We start from the raw sequence: 19,296 nt of genomic DNA on the forward strand, positions 1-19,296 counted from the left end.
GCTAGTCATCCATATGCTCGATTCAGACAACAATTCAAGAACATGAAGCGCAACAGGCACCAATCACGTGCGCAGTGCAAACGGGCTGCCCCACTCACCCGGGTGATCGCTTCTATACCTAGGTACTTGCATCGTAGCAAACGCCGGTAATGTGGTCCACCTACAGTATCGACCTTCCCAACTTCCACTCCACTCCTAAAATCGCTGGTAGCGTTACGCCGTAGGCGATCCCAACGAGTGCGCAATCATGTCTTCCGAAGCCGATGATTGGGTTCCGCCGATAAGCCATGCGCCGGCAAGTGCAGAAGGTATGTTGTACGAAGGAACTGGTTTCTTTCCGTCGTGCTCCTCTGAGGTTGTGTTGGCAAAGGTGCGCTAGAGGTATTCGCTGTACATTTTGTCACAAGACTTGCAGAATACTACAGTTGTGTACCTTAAGGGTACCTACTCTTCGGGTACAAGGATACAGCTTATAGTACCTGTGCCTCAGAAACACGCACACCCAGTGCATCCAGGCTTTCCGATCACTCAGATTTTTGCTAACGATTGCAGTATACCAACGCGTTTGTTCCCGTATGCGTAGCCTGCGAGGCTTGCGCAAGTTCGGACAGGACCGTAAGAAAACTAAGCGTGCACTTCCCCGAGCGACTGCAGAACTTCGTAAGCTTGAGCAGCAGCACTTTCCGAGTCCGGTTCACACTTCTCGTCTCGCAAGCATGAGCGATGGAGAGGTCGATCAAGAAGCCGAGGCGGCACGACTGTGGCTACTGGGAATACTCAAATGCCAGGACAGAGTCATGAGCCGGCAGCACGAGCTGGGGATGTTCAGACGTGCCGTCGAGAAAGAGATGAATGATCGACAAGAGGACTGGACTGATATAGAACGTCTCTACATGGCACTTACAGACCGTGATCTTGCGACATCGGAGGAGCGATTGCGAGCAACGTTCATGGTCGTGTTCCATTTCAACTATGCTGGACGTCGAAATGATGTCAGTGAAGCAGGCGCGAAACTGACCGAGCGTCTTCAACGTTCATCTGGCATGGATGCCCAGTTACTTGAGACGCGCGAGCGCATCGCTCAAAGGACTGAGCTCATGGAGGTTGACGATTTTGCGTGCGCCATTCCACTTACTCTGCTTGTCCAAACGGCTAACAACGCTTCCATTGTCGACGATAATGACGGCTGCTGTCCCATCTGCCAAAACTCATACACTTCCCATGCGGATCGCCCCATCGAAGAGCTATTGGCCGACTATCCTGTACGAATCAAGTACTGCGGTCACATTGTTGGGAAGGCTTGTCTCGAGCAGTGGATGAGAACACCAAAGATAGAAGAAGCGAAATATCCATTTCGCACCTGTCCGCACTGTCGCACCAAAATCGAAGGCGTGAAATCACCTCCGGTGCCTGAGGGACTGTTGACTTATTTGAAGACCGACCGACGAGCCATGGAAACAGTACGAGAACTAACGTACGGGTACGATATGGATCTGGAAGAGTGTCTCGGCGCCATCAGCGCTTGCATGAGCGAGGAGATCTCCTGCATACAGCTGTTATCCGAGGTCAAATGGACAGAGAACGAAAAGAAGGACAAGCGTGTCTTGGAGGATAAGCTCGCGAGTCTGAGCAAGGAGAAGTGGGCCTGGGGGTTCAGAGGAGACGGAATCTGGGCGAAGCTGAGAGCGGAGTGGATGGACAGCGGGATCGTCCGGAAGGGCTGAGGAGAACCATAGTAGTGCGTCCGCACGTCGCCGAACATTCTTCGTTCCTGCTTACCCAAATTTTCAGCGGAAGACCTCAGTATAGCCTCGGACGAGAATATGAGGATCTCGTAGGTATCCTGATAGGGCAGAACTAGCTGCCAGTAGTTTCTAGCTCTTAGCTCCTGAGGCAGTGCAAGCTGATGAGGCATTTTCTATCAACACATCTCAGCCTCTTTAGAGCATCTATCCGGCTTCACGAGGAAGCTCGCTCAATTGCCAAGCATTGATAGATCGACAAACCAAATGTTAAAAACAACGCATCACGAGGGCGGAGTTATCCGCATGCTCGAATATCGCGCATAGATCCGGGACTGTCGAGCGTAGGTTCGTTGAAAACGGAGGTTCTGTGAAGATGCAGCGACGGACCAGATTAACAGGTACACGTTTGCTTATTCATATATAATTTCCAGGCCGAACCGCGTTCTCCATGCAGGTCACGACGTCACGTGTCCCACTATTGCCCACGTTCCCCACGCTCTAGACTGCCCAACAGCTGCACATTTGCGCATCACAATGATCCAGGCAATTGAGGCTGAGTGCATAAACCAATAGAATGCGGCGCGGGCAGTCCCTTGATTGGTTCCGCTTTATGCACGTTCGGAGGGCAGATGACGTAGTAGCTGTGATGGTCGCGTGTGCCGCAGCTCATGGCCACCTTGGGAGTTGCTGGGCATTGCTTGGCCTATGACGAGGTACAATTGATGTAAAAACAAACACTGGGCGCTGAACTATCATTATCACATCCCACGCGGAAACTCATTCATTCAGAAAAAAAATCAACAATGAGCGTTAACATTATCGACGTTGGTGTTAGCAGTGTGCGTAATGTGCCCCTTGCATACGCCCGCCTTCTAGATGCCGCTTGTCCCGAGCAGCGACCGAGAGTCTCCGCTGACATTTTCCCCACAGGTTCTGGGGGCGCGAGAAGACCAAGAAGATCGTTATATTACCCTGCCACCAGGTTCAATCAAGTCACGGAAAGACCTTGCTCTCTTTGCCGTTTATGATGGCCAGTAAGTGGCGTCGCATCCCACCAAATCATGACTTCAGGCTAACTTTTGGATCACAGTGGGGGTACAGCGACTGTTAACTACGTTGCGGAGCATCTCCACACACATCTCGAACAATATCTCAGCAACCCCAAGGCATCAAATGCGGCCGAGTACAAGCATGCGATACAATGTGCCCTTAAAGCCGTAGATCACGATCTCGACCGCGACAACCTCGACGGAGGCTCAACCGTCTCTCTCGTGCTCATCGACACCAAGCAAAACTTGCTCATAGAGGCCAATCTAGGCGACAGCCATGTCTTCTTCGCAGATCACGAGCCACAATCTCCGCAATCCTTATCGCCGCAATCCCCCACACGGGCTGACTCCAGCATGGGTTCTATAGGCTGGAACGTGGAGGCTCTAAGCGTGGAGCATGCACCCGACAGCCCATTGGAGAAGAGGAGAATAGAAGATTCAGGTGGGGAGATAAATTACCGATCCGGTATTGCGCGCATTGGTGGCGTGAGTATGTCACGCGCGCTGGGCGATTTGGACTACAAGAAGCCTCGTGTCAATCGTCTAGCGGGTCACGACCTGTCAGATCTGGCTGGTGTAGAAACAGGTCTTGCTCCAGGAAGGACTGCGATTCATGATTTGGTATCAAACAAAGCGCATTTCACCGTTCGGGCTTTGCGGGGACAGTCACTTATACTTCTCGCTTCAGACGGCGTTGGTTCAGCGAAAGAGGCAGAGGAATGCACAAGGCTAGCAGTCGACGGGTGGCAGGCCGGAAAGGAGGCGAAGCAGATTGCCAGCGAGCTGACTTCAAGAGAGAGCAACATGAAGGGTGCGGACAACTGTACCGTCGTCGTGATTGTGTTGGATACAGAGAGCAAGGGGCGCAGGAGTATAGATGGTGGGAGGAGGAGTATGGACATCGCTATGGAAGGCAGCGGATCCAGAAGAAGAAGACGATCAAGTATCGCCAGTTTGAAGGACTGGATACGAGACCGCTAGGCGTTCGGCATGATCTTAGAACTTCGTGAAGAAATTGGGAGATTCATCAATTCGCTTGAAAGAAGATGGATAAGGTTGGCCTGATTGGCTTGATATCATGTAGCAAAGGCGTTCCGGCTGAAATACGAAGCGTTCCATACCGGATCACCATGACACCAAAATATCAGTGCCATTAAAAGCACGCTGAGAATTGAGCAGCAGTACGCGATCTTGCAACGCCACGGCCAGTCGATCAAACTGATTCCAATACCAGCCGCCCATGTCAACCAGTTCCGCTCTCTGTTTCCCACTACATTACGATATAGAACCTGCCATCCGCCATGTTGATGCATTCCTTCCCCAGTCTCAGCGCTGGTCGCATCACACTTGTTCCTGAACCCAGCCTCTTCGAAAAGAGTCTCCAACGAAATCTCCTCTTTCTCCATTCTTCTATACTTATTTTGCTCGAGATTTTCACAGGCTTCTGCAAGACGAATGCCGCTTCTGTCGTGCTGAGAGTAGCATCGAAATGCAAGGTTTGTTGGCTCGGTCATGGTTTGTAATGTTTTGAGTATACGGAGCGTACGATTGGGGTTTTGATGTAGCGAAGATCTATGTAACAATGGTTACGAGTGGTGAAGCAAGGCTTAGGCGCGCAATTCGCATTGTATTAATACTCGGCCTACAGAGGAAGCACAGTGAAGCTGATATTTGCAGCTCTCACTCTCAAACGAGGAAGTAATTTCACCAGTCGCTCTCCTCTCTTAACATTTTCTAAATTTTCCACTCTTCCTTTCCCTCCAAGCTCCACTCTCGCTTCCCGCCCTACAATGGCAAAGGACCAAGACTACGAGGCAGCTGTTGAGAAGGGCACTAGACTGTTGCAGATGTTGAATAATAAAACTAATAACTCCATGGAAAGCGAATTCAAGCACATAGAAAAACTAGCACAGCATGGCTATCACCTGGAAACCGAAAAGACTGGCTTCGAAATTGGATGCATCGCTGAAGCGCTTCGCGACCTGAATGTCGACCACAAAATGATATATGATGGCGGAGAGAACGTTAGGATACATCATCAACATGGAGCTAGTACGGCAGAGGGAAACGAGTACACTGTAAGTCACATGCCATTGCAAGATGGAACATGTACTAACAAGCCTCTGACTATACGTGGATACTTCTCCCAAGTCAGCAATCCGCGCGCTGGTGTTCTGATTGCGGACAGCAATCTCACGCCTTCCCATGCAGCTGCTTTCGAAGATCGTGAAGAAGAAGAGGGCAGCGTCTTACCATTACTGCATCACTGGTCAGACGTAGCTTTCCTGCAATATCTCTCCTCTTTTCCATTTCCACCTGTCCAGCCCATCTCACTTAACTACATTTTCCGCATTCAAATCCAAAACTCAGGGACCTTTTTAGTGCTCAACAAGATTATCAGCATGCATGGTCATAGTACGTATGACCTTTGGCCCGGGATTGCGTTTGACATACAGAGTGAAGAGGGAAAGGCTATCTTGGGGACTCCCCATGGCAGTGGCGTTGCATGGATGCTCATCCAACACAGCAAAGCATTGGGAGAGAGAACGATCACAAAGGTAACGATCTTCTATGCGGCAAGAAAGGGGGATCTATTTAGATGGCCGAGCTTGCTATTCTGGATTGCGTAGAATGGATTCGCATAAATGTAGTGCGGAATACTGTTGTTTTTCTATTTGACAGTCAGTTCCGGGTACTCTAGTATAGCAGATATACACCGAGTGGGTGAAATGATGGTCCACCCAACATGTCGAAATCACCGGGAATAACGACGGGAGAGCGGATGCGCTGTGTGTGTTGATGAAGAAGGATGAACGCCGGAGCGATGTGCTGTCCTGTCCAATAGGCTCTGGCGAGGCTTGCTAATGGCAGGGGAGTGAAGCGAGACGCACCCCGCAAAATCCCGCGTCACCCCTGGTGGGAAAGGTTCACACCTTTTCTCTCCTCGCAACCTGCCTATTCATGCGTCCTCTACATCCAGATGCTTGCTTCTTACCTACTACTCCAACCAAATGGAATCCTCGATGTTCCTAACGAGCGGCGTATGGTGAGCCCACACTTCGACGGCGCGAGCTGCGTACCACCCTCAATCTAGATGCATACACGGGATGGCTATGACGCCCTTACATGTCCTAGCTGCGGAGTTGGAATGTATGCCTCGGCTTCGCGTACTCAAAAGCAACTTTGTTTGGGTGAAAACCTCACGGATGCCGCAGCGTAATGCACGCCAAGCTCGACATGGTGTGCAACAAAAGTGACTACCATCTTGACCTCGGTTTCGCGCCTGCTAGCCATCAGATCGTTATAAAGAGCATGGAAGAATGATTAGTCGTCACAGTAAGGTCTTCATACTACCAGCATGTTTCTGGCTTCTACGTCCAGCCTGGTTGGTCTCGTGCTTCTTTCTCTGGGCCCAACTGCAACTCGGGCAGACTATGCCTCCGAAAGTGAGGTGCCAACGGCGACTATTGATGCCGGGACAATAATTGGAAAATCTACTTCACTGCCCTACGCACTTGGGCCTGTGCATCAGTATCTTGGTGTCCCATTTGCAGCACCGCCGGAGAGGTTCTCTCCACCACAAGCTGCCGTACCTTTCCGAGAGCCGGTTAATGCCACAGAATTCAAGCCAGCATGTATCCAGCAGTTCCGATGTACGCGATATTGGATGAACTTACTGCTACATACTAATGTCAGTAGACCCTTTGTCGAGTTCACAGTTCACACAAGCCGTCTTCAACAACCCACCACCTGAAGAGTCGGAGGATTGCTTGTACCTCAATGTCTATGCCCCAGCAACTCCACCGGGTGGTGCTGGGCGAGCGGTGATGTTTTGGATCTATGGTGGCTCACTTCAATTTGGTAATGCTGGTCAAGACACATACGATGGAAGCAGTTTTGCTGCTTACGAAGATGTCATCGTAGTTACCACCAACTACAGAACCAATGGTAGGATACTATCAAAACTTTGAACATGCCTTCATTACTCTCTAACAACGCACAGTGTTCGGCTTCCCTGCTTCACCAGAACTACCACTAGCGGCACGCAACCTCGGCTTTCTGGACCAACGCTTTGCTCTCGACTGGGTTCAGCGGAACATCCACGCTTTCGGCGGCGATGCTTCTAAAGTGACCATCTTTGGGGAAAGCGCGGGTGCTTTTTCGATCGATGCTTTACTGACGAGCTTTCCGAAAGATAGTTCGCCGCCGTTCCGAGCTGCTATTCTCCAAAGTGGGCAGTATAGTTATCGCGTGGCTCCTCAGACTTCAAGCATATCTGCTTGGAATAATCTGACAGCAAACCTCGGGTGTCCGGGTACACATGCAAGTAACCTGACTTGTGTGCGGGCAGCGAATGCAACGGCTGTTCGCGACATTATCAACCAGAACTCTCTTGTGTTCAGCCCAGTTGCCGATAACACTACGTTGGTAACAAACCCAGCAGCACGTCGCCTCAGTGGAAACATTGCACGCATACCAGTGTTGGGAGGCACGAATGCACAGGAAGGGCGTGTCTTCCAGGTTGGACAAACAAATCTCACTGCCTACCTCCAGGCAACCTTTGGAATCCTCGCCCCAGCACTCATTCTTGCAATTGAAGCTGCATATCCAATCGGCAGCAACGGCCTTACCAACGACTACGATGTGATCTCACAAATCTCTACTGAGATCACGTTCCAATGTCCACAAGCACTATGGGCTAATGCGACCGCGTCGATTGGCATTCCTACCTGGCGCTACTACTTCAACGCTTCTTTTGTTAATACGCAAGCCTACCCACAGCTCGGCGCATACCACGCCTCAGAGATACCTCTTGTGTTCCGTACGTACGAACGCGCAAACACAACTACGCAAGAGTACGCTCTTGCACAGTTCATACAGAGCACATGGGCCAGATTCGCGAAGAACCCTTACGCTGGACCAGGATGGAACGCGATCGGTACCGGAACTGAGGGCAGTGTCCTGGTCGGCGCCTATGATCTTGTCACGGGTGGGCTGTATCAAAACCAGAATGCTACCGTGGTAGAAGGAGATTGGAATTTGGGTGTCCTTGGCGACGTTGGAAATGTAAGAGGAAGTGGTGTTACTGTGTTGCCGCAATCTAGTCTTAATTATAGATGCAGCCTCTTCAGGCCGATCTTCGAGGCTGTTGTAGGCGCACAAGGCATACCTGCTCTCTAAGGAGTTTGTACCTTGGAAGTATGCAAGCCAATCAGATCCCTGTAATCCTCCATCTATCGCCCAGTACTGACTTGCCCAACGTCTACTCCGCTTCGGTCTGCCCCATCACCCTCGTGTACGCTCTTCTCTACACTATCGATCAAACTCTCGCCTCCCGTCTTCGTGCCCACATTGCTGCTTCCCTCGTACTCTTGCTTCGTGTTCTGCGTCACATCTTCTCCACGGCGTTGCTCTGAAGTACCCGAGGCGTTCTGCTGGCCTGGTGCAGACTACTGTTGTGAGTATCATGCTGGCAAAATATGGTTCTTCACAGAAAACACATGTGACCAGAGGTGGCATGTTGGGTGGGAAGCTTACCTTGTCCGCTGAAACGCTCAAACCAGCAGGGTCTGTTGACCCACCCGTCTTGAACGGAACACTTGAGTCACCCTTGAAAGTATCGGTAGTGTCCTCACCAGGGTTGACAGGGTTCTTGGGCTGAGTGTTGGAAGATTCTTGTCCTGTTAGAGAGGACATGATGGTAGTCTTTCCGATGAGTTTCGTAAAAAAGCTTTATTCTGCAATGTAGCTCTCCGATGAGAGGGGATGTTGATCGAACTCTTAGTAGAAGGTTCGGGTATTCGATTGATTGTGGTAGTTGTGCAGGGAGCTGTTTTGTAGGATGGCGAACCTGTTGGTAGTGGTGTGGATTCGACGTCATTGTGACTCAAGATGGGATGTCGGTGCTTGTAGTGGCGACAGGATCTCTAGTATCAACACGAAACCTACATGTGAGGCCAGCATTCTAGCGAAATAGTTTTCTTGTGCGCACCATCCCGTGGCTCGATGATTTCGCTACTGGTGGCTTCGAGAGTGTGGGAATGTGATTGTGTCTCATGCAGGGGTTGCACCATTCAATTAAATATTCTATACAGTCTAACCAGTTCTATAGCTTGCTCTTGCCGTCTTCGATGAACAGCGATTGTTTCTGCCTTATTGTCTCGATGGCTTCCCGTTCGATACGGTTGATGAGCTCTTCGTTGGTGGGGATATCGTGGATAAGGCCAATGACTTGGCCAGCGGTCCATATCTAGGTTTATCAGCAGCTGAGTTTTGGAAGAGAGCTACAGCACTTACACCATAGTCCTTGTCTCCGTTGAGGAATACTTGGCGTCCTCGCTTTCCGCTTACATACTCAGCGACCTCCTCGAACTTGCCAGTTGTGCTGGTTTTCTCAATCTCGGCGGCCTGGAGCGCAACCTTGTTTGCGAACGATCGCGACGTGTTCTTCCAACGCCGAAGTAGGAGAGTGGTGTCGGTTTCCTGCGCGTCGACGATGGCTTGCTTGATGTTGTGGTGGATGGGCGCTTCGACAGTGCACATGAAGCGCGTACCCATGTTGATACCACAGGCACCGAGAGCCAGCGCAGCGGCCAAACCCTGACCGTCAGCGAATCCTCCCGAGGCGATGAAGGGGACGCCTAGCGCCTGCCTGGATCTGCTGAGCAGGATGAAGTTGGTAATGTCCGACTCGCCGACGTGGCCAGCGCATTCGACGCCATCCATGGACAGGAAGTCGACGCCTAGCTTCACGGCAGACTGTGCGTGCTTGATAGTGGTGCACTTGTGCAGGACGATGATGCCAGCAGCCTTGAGTTGCTTGATGACTGGGCCAGGGCTGTTTCCCGCCGTCTCAACAATCCTGACCTTCTCCTCGATGATGACGCGAGCGTATGCGGCATAGTCGGGGGGAACAATGGCAGGGAGGAGAGTCAGGTTGACGCCAAAAGGCTTATTGGTCATGGTCCTGCATCGTCGGATCTCTTTGCGCAGGTCTTCGGGTGTGGGTTGGGTGAGGGCGGTCAGCTATACTATCGTGAGACTGTGTTCCAAGGCGTAATGGGCTGCCAGACGTACCAGGCCCAGACCTCCAGCGTTGCTGACAGCTGAAGCCAGTTCAGCGTATCCGACCCATTGCATACCGCCCTGGACAACGGGCACTGTCCCAGTGTCAGCTCCTTGCTTTCCATGTTGCGCTGATGCAGGTACCTCTGATGCCGAGGGCCCTGGTGAGCTCGGTGTTGAAAGGCATGTTGGCTGTGGTCTATGGAAAACGGGTATCTAGAGGTGAATGTGCGAGTGAAAAAGCTGCGCTATGAAAGTCGAGATGAGAATATATCTGGCACTTGGACGCGCAACATTACGGCCGTTCGCGCCCGGCTGGGGCATGCCATGGCTGTGGGGAAGCCATGTGCCTCGGCAACTCCAGAGCTGTGATACTAAGCACGGGTGCGCGTCGGTCGGCTGATTGTTCTTGCACGGACCCTTTTGTCAAATGATTCGGCCTCGCCAAATCGCTCGTGACTGTCTGAGAGAGGGCCGATGGACGTGGAGCTGATATGTGAAGGCGACGGTGGGGGGAAAACTTGGGACCGCCAGGGGACTTGCCGTTCCCCAGCCCTCTTCACATGCGTCTTGGCAGTAAACAGTCATCGCAACACCACCATCTACGCATCAAAATCAAATATCAGAAAAATAATAAGAGTCTATTGACATGTTCTCCGCTCGTATTCGCCGCTATCATAACAACCCGCAGGGTAACCCAGTACGAGTGATTGTATTCCTCCCATATACTGGCATGGTGACCAGATATCAAAACAGTAGAGAAAAGGGACCGGTTCGCAGACGCTTTGTATGCTTCCAGGCCATAGATGTCCTAGTTCATACTATGGGAAGTCTCTCAGCACATCCTCCAACGAGCCAATGAGAGCTTAGCACCGCCATGAGGGTCGCGGCGTTGGGTGCCACCGATACATGCTTCATGCGGAACTTCTTCAGTGACAATGTTGTTACCGAACACATGATAATCAGTATCCGAATTCTTTCCAGAGTCGTGAGTTCGAGAAGAGGACAATGGTAAGACTGTTGAGCCAGAAAATTAGGCAAGTCGAAGCTTGGCAATGACGTACTAGGCCAATGACATACTCTGAGATCGACTGCATACACAAAACTCGCTGTGGAGATTGTGGGAGGCCTATTTTCATTCTTGGGGTCTCCGCAAATCCCAGATACTTAGGTCAGGTTGCCACATCTGGAACGTCCAGGAAGAGACCCAACGTCCGATTCCTGTGAAGCATCATGTTTTGGTTATTTCTATTCGCTGCCTTGACCCAGGCCGTCCGCGCTGACTGCAAATCCAAAACATACGACTATGTTATAGTCGGAGGCGGTCCAGCAGGTCTGCTTGCCGCAAACAAACTATCCGCCGACCCGGATATTACCGTTGCAGTTATTGAAGCTGGAGATTCGGCATACAACAATCCAAACGTCTCCTACGTGCCAAAGTCGATTATGGAGTATGGCCTTTTCATAGGCACGTCAATCGACTGGAAGTACACAACTGCACCGCAAAAGTATGCAGGAAACAACAGTTTGAATTACTGGGCAGGGAAGGCGCTTGGAGGTAGCACTACCATCAATGGAATGACGTATCTGCGCGCCGAGAAAGACCAGATTGATGCCTGGGAAGATTTGGGAAACGAAGGTTGGAACTGGGATGGTATGTTGGAGTATTTCTTGAAGCAAGAGGGATTCCAAGAGCCAAGCGAGGCATTGATGGAGAAAGGCGCGATCTACGAAGATTATGCACACGGAAAAGATGGTGGGCTTGCCGTGGGCTTCACCCCATACCTCATCGGCCAAGGATTCGTGGATATACTAAGAGAAACTTCCGAAGCAGTCGGCTATCCTTACAACACGGATGCGAACGACGGTCACATGCGTGGCTTCAACACCTGGCCTATGACGTTAAACAGTACGGGACCAACAAGAGCAGACGGAGCAAGGTCATTCTACTTTCCCATCGCATCACGGCCAAATCTTCAGGTTTTCTTTAACACCACAGCTGCACGCATCATCTGGGATGACGAACAGTCAGCGACGTCTGAAGTGGTTGCCTCGGGTGTTGAGGTGATCGACGCCAAAAACGCCACCTACACCATCAGCGCTTTGAAAGAAGTCATTGTCGCAGCTGGTGCAATTAGATCACCGGCATTCCTCGAGCACTCTGGCGTCGGTAACCCTGCCGTACTTGATCCCCTTGGTATCAAGACAGTCATCCCACTTCACTCTGTCGGATCAAGCCTGCCAGATCAACCACAAAATGGGATGGTGTATAACTCGTCCACAAATTGGACAGGCTACCCCACCTTCGTTTCATACCCAACCGCTTCCGACCTGTTTGGAGATGAACTACCCGCTCTCGTAGATGAGATCCGGGCCAATCTAAGCGCATACGCAGAAATAATCGTCGCAGACTACGCCCCAAACACTAAATCCGTCGAGACTCAAAGGCGGCTCTTGGAGCACCAGGTAGACTTGGTCTTCGATGCAGAAAGCACTGTCCCATTAGCAGAGATTCTATGGGCCCCGACAGGTCACCAGATCATCGCACAGCTCTGGACCCTGATACCACTTTCTCGAGGCTCAATACACATACAGTCAACAGATGCAAATTCGCCGCCAAGTATCGATCCAAACTTTTTACAGTTGCCCATCGACATGTATGTGCAAGCTGCTGCGGCAATCAGTATACGCAAGCATTTTGCAACCTTGCCACTCGCGGAGCACGCTACAGGCGAGATTTCGCCCGGTTTCGAAGCAGTACCTGAGCATGCGAGCTGGAGGGATCCAGCATGGGGTACTTGGATCAAGAAGTCTCTGGGTGGTAATTCGCATCCCGTGAGTACTTGTGCAATGATGAGTAGGAACTTGGGTGGTGTTGTAGATTCGGAAGGCAAAGTCTATGGAACACATAACGTTCGTGTTGTCGATGCCAGCGTCTTTCCGACACAAATTCCGGGACACCTGAGCGCCAGCGTTTATGCCATTGCTGGAAAGCTCGCCGATGCGATAATCAGTGCGAAGTCAGGTCGATAGACAACGACTTTCAAAATAAAAAATACATCATTCTTGCAGTTGCATGCTTCAGGTGGCACACCTTATCCACTCGCACGTACAGTAAATGCAATCTCTTATGCGTCACATGGCACTGCTTTCGTTCAAGGTACGAGTGTGTTGTCGCGAAGTCCTTGCATGCGTTGAAGTAGTAAATTGAGACGAGACCTACTCGATATGTGTCTGTGGCCAGCAACGTCAAAAGGTAGCGTTACCACCTCTGTTTGACACAACTTCATCTACCAAGTTCAAGAAGAGTCTGTGCCAATCTCCATAACCCCTGTCTCCCAGCCGATATGTCGTGCATGATGGACTGTAACCATACCCTTACTGTAGGTTTCTCCTCGCTAAGCCCGTCGTACGCCATGCGCAGAGGGAAAAGCAAAGCGAAACTGCCCTGCTCACCCCACAGCTCTTGCTGATGATAGTCGACGCTACGGCATATGGAAAGCGCTGCTGCCGACAAACGCATTTCTCGAACGTGGTGTTCAAAAGCTGACCTTGAGCCAACATCAATGCTATCGGAGAACCGAAGAGCCAATATGGTAGTAGCATTGTACATGGCCATAGCGTTGGCGTGGTAGAGGGATTGGTATTGGAAAACGGTAGACCAGGCAGGACGCAACATTTCGTACTCATCTTCTATCATTGGCGTTGTTCGAGCCGCAGGTATCTCATCAGGAGTATGAGATGGATCAGATGCGAATCGATCCCCCCAATCATCCAGGCTGGCGACCACTCGATGGAATTCCCCACAGAGGTTTTGAATCGCAGCCATCCTTATCTCTTCATCAGGACAAGTCGATATCTCATCGAATAGAACGAAAAGTGAAGGGCAGTCTGCGAGAATGTCAAACATGAGCTTGAGCGAGTCAACGCGTTCTGGGTGTGAGCACCAAGGTTCGCGTTTCCACGCAATACTCGACATTATCGTCGGCTTGTGCAGGACAAGCCCAGCAGATATAAGCGACGGGCGCGTTCTTTCCAAAATCATAAGGCACGGAAGTGATGCCATGGCTTCTGATCCCCGCATCTCGAACAGCCTCTCCAGTCCACGAGCATGTTTGATCCAACCATTTTCACCATCCGAGACAAGAAACTGACACCCGTGAGAAACAGTTTGTGCTGCAAAACATGCGACATACCTCGATGAGTGACATGACCATGATCGCTTCGAGCAGATCAAAGGTAGGCGAAGACACAGATTGTGCCAGAGCTGAATGTACAGTGCCAAGTGCATCACTGTACCGCTTGAGCCCAAATTGGGTGACCGCGCTGTCCTGGCGCTTGATACCAAAATACGTGGTAGCAAGCCTATATGTAGGGGTGTATGGAGTCAGTACATGCCTCATGTGCAGTTCTTTACATGGAGATGACTTGCGCAAGAAAAGATTTTGTCGTTAGGGTCCCTGGAGCAACGTCCAAGACACCTGAAATCGGTAGGAAATTTGAGAGAGTGAATGCAGTAAAAGTGTCATCATGAAAGACCGAAAGCCCTCGATGAATTCCGGGAATAGGGTGCTGAACGTCCGCCGGCACAGCGGCGATAGCCTTGAGCGCAAAGGAACGCACAGGAGAAGGATCGTCGGATCGGGTACATCTACGCTGACCATACTGGATAATCGCAATGCCCCGAGGGCCACCGCACTGTAATCGCGCTTTGATGCACCTTCCGCATTGCGGCTTCGCAAGGTCTGATGACGTCAACACACGCGATAGAGCTGCGTAGAGCCATCTGGGGCAGACCTACCGCACTTGATGCGCCGCCTTTTGCAATGATCGCAAGCTTTGGAACGTCCGCCCACTCCAACCATGTGCAAGTTACATGCCAAGATTGATAAGGTGATGGATGCACAAGGTTGGGAGATGACGGGTCGGCCTGAGCATGGTTCGTGCGTGGGGCTATGCATGCTCACCCGAGATCGAGGGCGCTCCCGAAGACATACATGACCACTAACGCGTGATCGGTGTTGGAATATCACGACAAGTTGGGTGTACCCTGTACTCAAAGCATCCTCAATGTTCTCTGCGGCTACATGAAGGCCACAGTGTTCCACCGTGTGCGCATTTTCACCACTCCCTAATCATCTTTCCACGTTCTGTCATCATTCCAAGGCTGCTGCGGTCAGCTGCGTAACTGCATTCACCGATGCCAATCGAAGCAGCAGTGCACCTGTGCACACAAGATGCACAAACAATCGTGAAATGTCTGAACCGCGATGGGACACAAGCTGAATAGTAATCCGTATACATTCAAAAAAGTCATCTATATCTATCAACCATCAGGCCAAAAATCTGTCAACCAAGTGACGATGCGTGCAAAAAACGCGGATGCCGTGTATAGTCGCCAAAGCGCCAAGTAAATGTCCCAGATATGCCAATGATCCCTATGATGAAGCCCAGTAGACTACCAAAGTCTGGAAACAGAAAGAAGAACAGGAAGAGGTATCAGTGGAGAAAGTAAAACTTCAAAGCAGGTAGATGCTCCGCCCATGCTTTTGGAAAGGAAGATGTCGCAATAGAGCAGCGCTCGCTCCTCGTCTATACACCCCAGAAATACTGGTGTTCAGATACAATCGTGTCAACACGCGCTTTGATGATCGTTGGTCGTGTGAGACCTTGTGTTTCGTTTCGTCGTCTCGCTCAAGGCCTTTCCTTGTACTTGGCCATCCGCTTTACGGGATGGAGTAGTACACCTGGTATACACATTCTCTTTTGCTCCAGCTCGCCATCAGAGCCTGGTCCACCGTCGATCCTTTCTGACTCTCCCCAGTTTTGCTGTACAATGGGCCAGTTGAGCCATCTCCGGTATAGGTTACGGGGGAAGCGCGATGCGTAGTACCAACTCCAGCCTTGGAAGTTGAACTCACGGTCATGGTTGTATGGCGAGTCGGCTTCTTCCGTCCAGGCGCCCTGGCGGTATTCCAATGACTCGCCTGTCTCCTCGTCCACAGTCGATGCGGCATCGAAGATGGCTTCAGTGTAAGCAGCGGGCCAGTGGCGGTCGTTGAAGATTGGGTGAGGTGCATACACCGCCTTGAGACCATGTTGGAGTGCGACCGTGGAAGGCCACATCTCGGCTTGCATACTGCGTCCAACCAAGTTCTCTTCGTGCATAGCTTGCAGCATCTTCTTACTAAACCGCACAACAGTGTTGATGAAAGTCCGGCGATCAATCTGCTCGAATATGGGATGTGTGAACCAATCAGCTTGACCGTCTTCAGGGGTGAAGATCGGCCGGACGTGTGGCAGGTAGTTCCAGATCTTGTCCTTGTAAGACCAGGTCGTGTTCCTGGGATCCCACATTGGAAGCAGGGTGATGAAATCTGCAGGCTCAGCAACGCCCCACTCAAAGTTGTCTTCCTCCATGGTTGTTGGTGGGGTAGGCCCCAGTGGCTTCTGTGGTGGTATGGCAAGTTTCCAAGGGCGTGGTCCCCAGACAGGAGGTGGAATAAGCGAGTTCGCAGATGCATTGAGAACATCCTTGTGGGTTTGCTCGACAAATGACTGGTAATCGCCATGTACGCTCGGAAGATAGTAGCGTTTGTTGCGCTCCCACAACAGCTTCCTGGGTTGCTTGTCCGCGAATTCGCTAATCTTCTCGAAGAAATGATAGTGGTGTCCAGTGTATCTTGCGTCTGTTTCCCAGTTCCAGATATAATCAAACTCGGGATGGGTAAGACTGAACCACTGTAGACACATGAATTGTTGCCAGTAGACCTGCCAGTCCATAACTTTGGGATACCATTTCGGAAAGATGGACTCCGACCATAGGATAGCGATGTCGCGTAGTTCCTCGGGTACATTCTCCTTTAGGATGCGGTCGTACTCATACTGGCTGTCGAAAATGGGCGCATCTCTGTCCTTTACATGGACGTAAAGGTAGACTTGGTATTCACCGCCGGACTGAAGAGAGAGCTCAGAGACCATTGCGCGAATAGCAGTAATGTCGTTTTCCTCGTAGTTGTAGCCGGTCCAAGCACGGATCAAGATGGCGGTGCGGTGGTGGTACTTCTTCTCACCCTCATCGCGGTTCTCAAGGTTGCTTCGGCTCGTGTCTGTAGGGATCGCAAACGCCGATGATGCCGCCGCGGGCTCGGGGAGGACGGTGCTGGGAATCTTCACGATTGGCGATCGAGCCATTGGTCGATAACGCTCCTTGTTGCGCTCGAGGCAATCGTCCTGGAGTGCACCCCAGTTTACCTGGGGCCACTCTGGAACTGTCTCTGGCGCCTTCCAGTCCTTGACCTCCTCTGGGAACTCATCGTCGCCATATCCGTACGGGCCGTATCGTGAGTAGCGGTCGAAGCAAACATCGTCGTCCAATCCAATGACGTCATATCCACCAGCATACACCGGGGGAAAGTCCTCGGGGACGCCCCGATAGACCTGGACCTCATCGTCGGTGCTCTCGTTGAGCATCTTGCCTCGCGGGCCCAGACAAGCCACATGTTCGCCGTGCCATTTCTTCTTCCACTCCGGGGTGTTGTACTTGGGGAAAGGCTTGTACGCGATCGGATCAGAGGCAATTGTGTCGTTGAGCTTGTCATGGCTAGACTCATAGATGCGGTAGTCCCTACACATGATTAGAACCATCAACGCCATGCGCGCAGGATACAAGCACTTACAAGTCGAACTGCTCCCATCGATTGGGGTCGTACTTCTTGTCGACGTAGTCGCCAAACGGCGGCCAATGTCCGTTCCAGCTCGGTCGCGGCCAGTTCAGCATCTTGCTCATGTACTCCCTCCAGTTGGTCGGTTTCGGGGTGGGAGGGATGAAGGCGCCGGTTCTCGATGGTGCCGTCACCCATGGTGGGTACGACTTTGTGGGCTTTGTCGCGTCGACCTCAGGCTCGCGCGTAGCCTCCATGGGCGGCGGAAGGACTTGTGCTGCGCTAGTTGCCAATTGCGCAGGAGTGGTGCTGGGCTTTGCGCCGGGTACGGGCACGGCATGCCCCCATGCATCCTCGGGTTGTGGTTGCGACTCGGCCAGGCCTTCGTTCAAGAGCTCTTGTTCCTGTGGTCTCCTGTCCGAGTTGAAGAGCGGCATGCGCTCGTAAACCTGGTCTTGCGCCCATGGACTCTGGTGCAGTACGGCAAAGATGAAAACCAATGCTACAAAAGAAAGTATCGCAAATCTGCGGGGGGATCGGACAAACATGATGTCGATGTTGTTCGTATTCGTATCGTTTAGCGGTGCACACTAACCTTATGCTGGTATGGTACCTAGTGTACTGGGGTAGTTCGTATCTTTTACCGATGGTGTAAAAGCTGCATCGCTTGAAGGTTGCTAGAGTGTAGCGCAAAGGAAGGACTAGCGACGGATGGCGAAGAAGAGTGATGAAGGTGTAAAGGTGGTAAGGACCGTGGTGCTTAAGGATGGCTGGCGGTGATAATCTGGGTGAAGGTGCCGCCGAGCAAAGCTAGCTCAGATGCAAAGGAAGGGAAGGCGGGGCCGGCTTGAGTGAAGAAGGCAAGAGCGATGGTCAATCTGTCTATCTTCGACGGTCGTTCCTGCCGCACGTGGATCGGTCGGGGAGAGGACAGCGCAAGACTGAAAGGAGCGTACAGGTTGGATTGACAAGAGGAAGCCTCGAGAGAAGAAATCAGACGATGATTAGACGGAAATGACGATCCCAAGAAGGCGGGACAAGACGACTCGACAGGGTACGAAATTGCACGAGCAGAAGAAGCGTCGAACACTCTCAAACGGCAGTACGCGGCCAAAGAGGCCTCGTCGATCTGGGTATCCCCATCGGTTTTGTCACCAGCACTGCTTGACCCCCAACTCCCGCACCGCCACCCGCTCCGTGCTGCAAGGTACTCCAGGGGAGTGCTTACGCGTTGCACACCCCGTTGATCGTCTAGTGACGAGTAGTGGTTGCGTCCTAGTGGTGCCATGTCTTCCTTCACGTCGGTGCTTGCGTGTTTCGCAAAATGCTCCGAGCGGCAGAGCCGTCGCACCATGCCCGCGATTCATCTATCCGGAGGAAGGATGCGAACTAGTCCCAACCACTGATATGGGCCTTGCACTTTGGTAAATGTTTGGGGGCGCACGCAAAATAACGCGACTCTCGCGAATAACACATTTCGGCGCAATCTTGCTAGCTTCGGTTGCTATTGCATTGTCGATGGCGGAAGGATCAAAGATTAGGAAGGGTGTCTATTACCCAAGCGAAACAGAACGACTCTGAGCTTGTCATCTTACTCAGCCGATCCAACGGACATGTGCACCACCAGTCCCACAGTAAACCCTGCATCGGCGGGCAGACACCCTGGGCGCTGGGCAATGAACAGATAACGTACATTAGCATTGGCAAACTCCTCCTCGGCCCTTTTGACCAGACAAATTACAATTTTGCAAACACAATACCAAACGTCCCGCC

The 19,296-nt window shown here is 51.7% G+C and overlaps 8 protein-coding genes across 8 annotated transcripts; 4 read left to right on the top strand and 4 right to left on the bottom strand.

The window, feature by feature from the left end:
* Positions 1 to 716: 716 nt before the first annotated feature.
* Positions 717 to 1,724, top strand: ACET3X_003270 (uncharacterized protein; the record flags this gene model as incomplete). Its single annotated transcript, XM_069448526.1, has 1 exon — positions 717 to 1,724. The coding sequence occupies one exon, from the start codon at positions 717 to 719 to the stop codon at positions 1,722 to 1,724; it is 1,008 nt and encodes a 335-aa protein (XP_069309817.1).
* Positions 1,725 to 2,548: 824 nt separating this feature from the next.
* ACET3X_003271 (uncharacterized protein) lies at positions 2,549 to 3,775 on the top strand (the record flags this gene model as incomplete). Its single annotated transcript, XM_069448528.1, has 3 exons — positions 2,549 to 2,584; positions 2,676 to 2,779; positions 2,836 to 3,775. The coding sequence occupies 3 exons, from the start codon at positions 2,549 to 2,551 to the stop codon at positions 3,773 to 3,775; spliced, it is 1,080 nt and encodes a 359-aa protein (XP_069309818.1).
* Positions 3,776 to 6,152: 2,377 nt separating this feature from the next.
* Positions 6,153 to 7,975, top strand: ACET3X_003272 (uncharacterized protein; the record flags this gene model as incomplete). The annotated part of the gene is made up of 3 exons (XM_069448529.1): positions 6,153 to 6,447; positions 6,494 to 6,742; positions 6,798 to 7,975. 3 exons carry the CDS (start codon positions 6,153 to 6,155, stop codon positions 7,973 to 7,975), a joined length of 1,722 nt encoding a protein of 573 aa, XP_069309819.1.
* Positions 7,976 to 8,028: 53 nt separating this feature from the next.
* Positions 8,029 to 8,491, bottom strand: ACET3X_003273 (uncharacterized protein; the record flags this gene model as incomplete). The annotated part of the gene is made up of 2 exons (XM_069448530.1): positions 8,029 to 8,244; positions 8,333 to 8,491. 2 exons carry the CDS (start codon positions 8,489 to 8,491, stop codon positions 8,029 to 8,031), a joined length of 375 nt encoding a protein of 124 aa, XP_069309820.1.
* A 364-nt stretch (positions 8,492 to 8,855) lies between these two features.
* Positions 8,856 to 10,366, bottom strand: ACET3X_003274 (uncharacterized protein). The gene is made up of 4 exons (XM_069448531.1): positions 10,004 to 10,366; positions 9,872 to 9,954; positions 9,092 to 9,820; positions 8,856 to 9,044 (listed from the first exon to the last, which is right to left on the bottom strand). Exons 1-4 carry the CDS (start codon positions 10,044 to 10,046, stop codon positions 8,901 to 8,903), a joined length of 999 nt encoding a protein of 332 aa, XP_069309821.1. The 5' UTR covers positions 10,047 to 10,366; the 3' UTR covers positions 8,856 to 8,900.
* Positions 10,367 to 11,092: 726 nt separating this feature from the next.
* Positions 11,093 to 12,892, top strand: ACET3X_003275 (uncharacterized protein; the record flags this gene model as incomplete). Its single annotated transcript, XM_069448532.1, has 1 exon — positions 11,093 to 12,892. One exon carries the CDS (start codon positions 11,093 to 11,095, stop codon positions 12,890 to 12,892), a length of 1,800 nt encoding a protein of 599 aa, XP_069309822.1.
* Positions 12,893 to 13,081: 189 nt separating this feature from the next.
* On the bottom strand, positions 13,082 to 14,775 carry ACET3X_003276 (uncharacterized protein). Its single transcript, XM_069448533.1, has 4 exons — positions 14,661 to 14,775; positions 14,292 to 14,604; positions 14,056 to 14,224; positions 13,082 to 14,009 (listed from the first exon to the last, which is right to left on the bottom strand). Exons 1-4 carry the CDS (start codon positions 14,722 to 14,724, stop codon positions 13,146 to 13,148), a joined length of 1,410 nt encoding a protein of 469 aa, XP_069309823.1. The 5' UTR covers positions 14,725 to 14,775; the 3' UTR covers positions 13,082 to 13,145.
* A 400-nt stretch (positions 14,776 to 15,175) lies between these two features.
* ACET3X_003277 (uncharacterized protein) lies at positions 15,176 to 19,051 on the bottom strand. Its single transcript, XM_069448534.1, has 2 exons — positions 17,539 to 19,051; positions 15,176 to 17,486 (listed from the first exon to the last, which is right to left on the bottom strand). Exons 1-2 carry the CDS (start codon positions 18,069 to 18,071, stop codon positions 15,554 to 15,556), a joined length of 2,466 nt encoding a protein of 821 aa, XP_069309824.1. The 5' UTR covers positions 18,072 to 19,051; the 3' UTR covers positions 15,176 to 15,553.
* Between the last annotated feature and the right edge of the window lie 245 nt (positions 19,052 to 19,296).

This window comes from Alternaria dauci, chromosome 2 (assembly GCF_042100115.1).
Source record: "Alternaria dauci strain A2016 chromosome 2, whole genome shotgun sequence".
In the NCBI taxonomy this organism is placed as follows: domain Eukaryota; kingdom Fungi; phylum Ascomycota; class Dothideomycetes; order Pleosporales; family Pleosporaceae; genus Alternaria; species Alternaria dauci.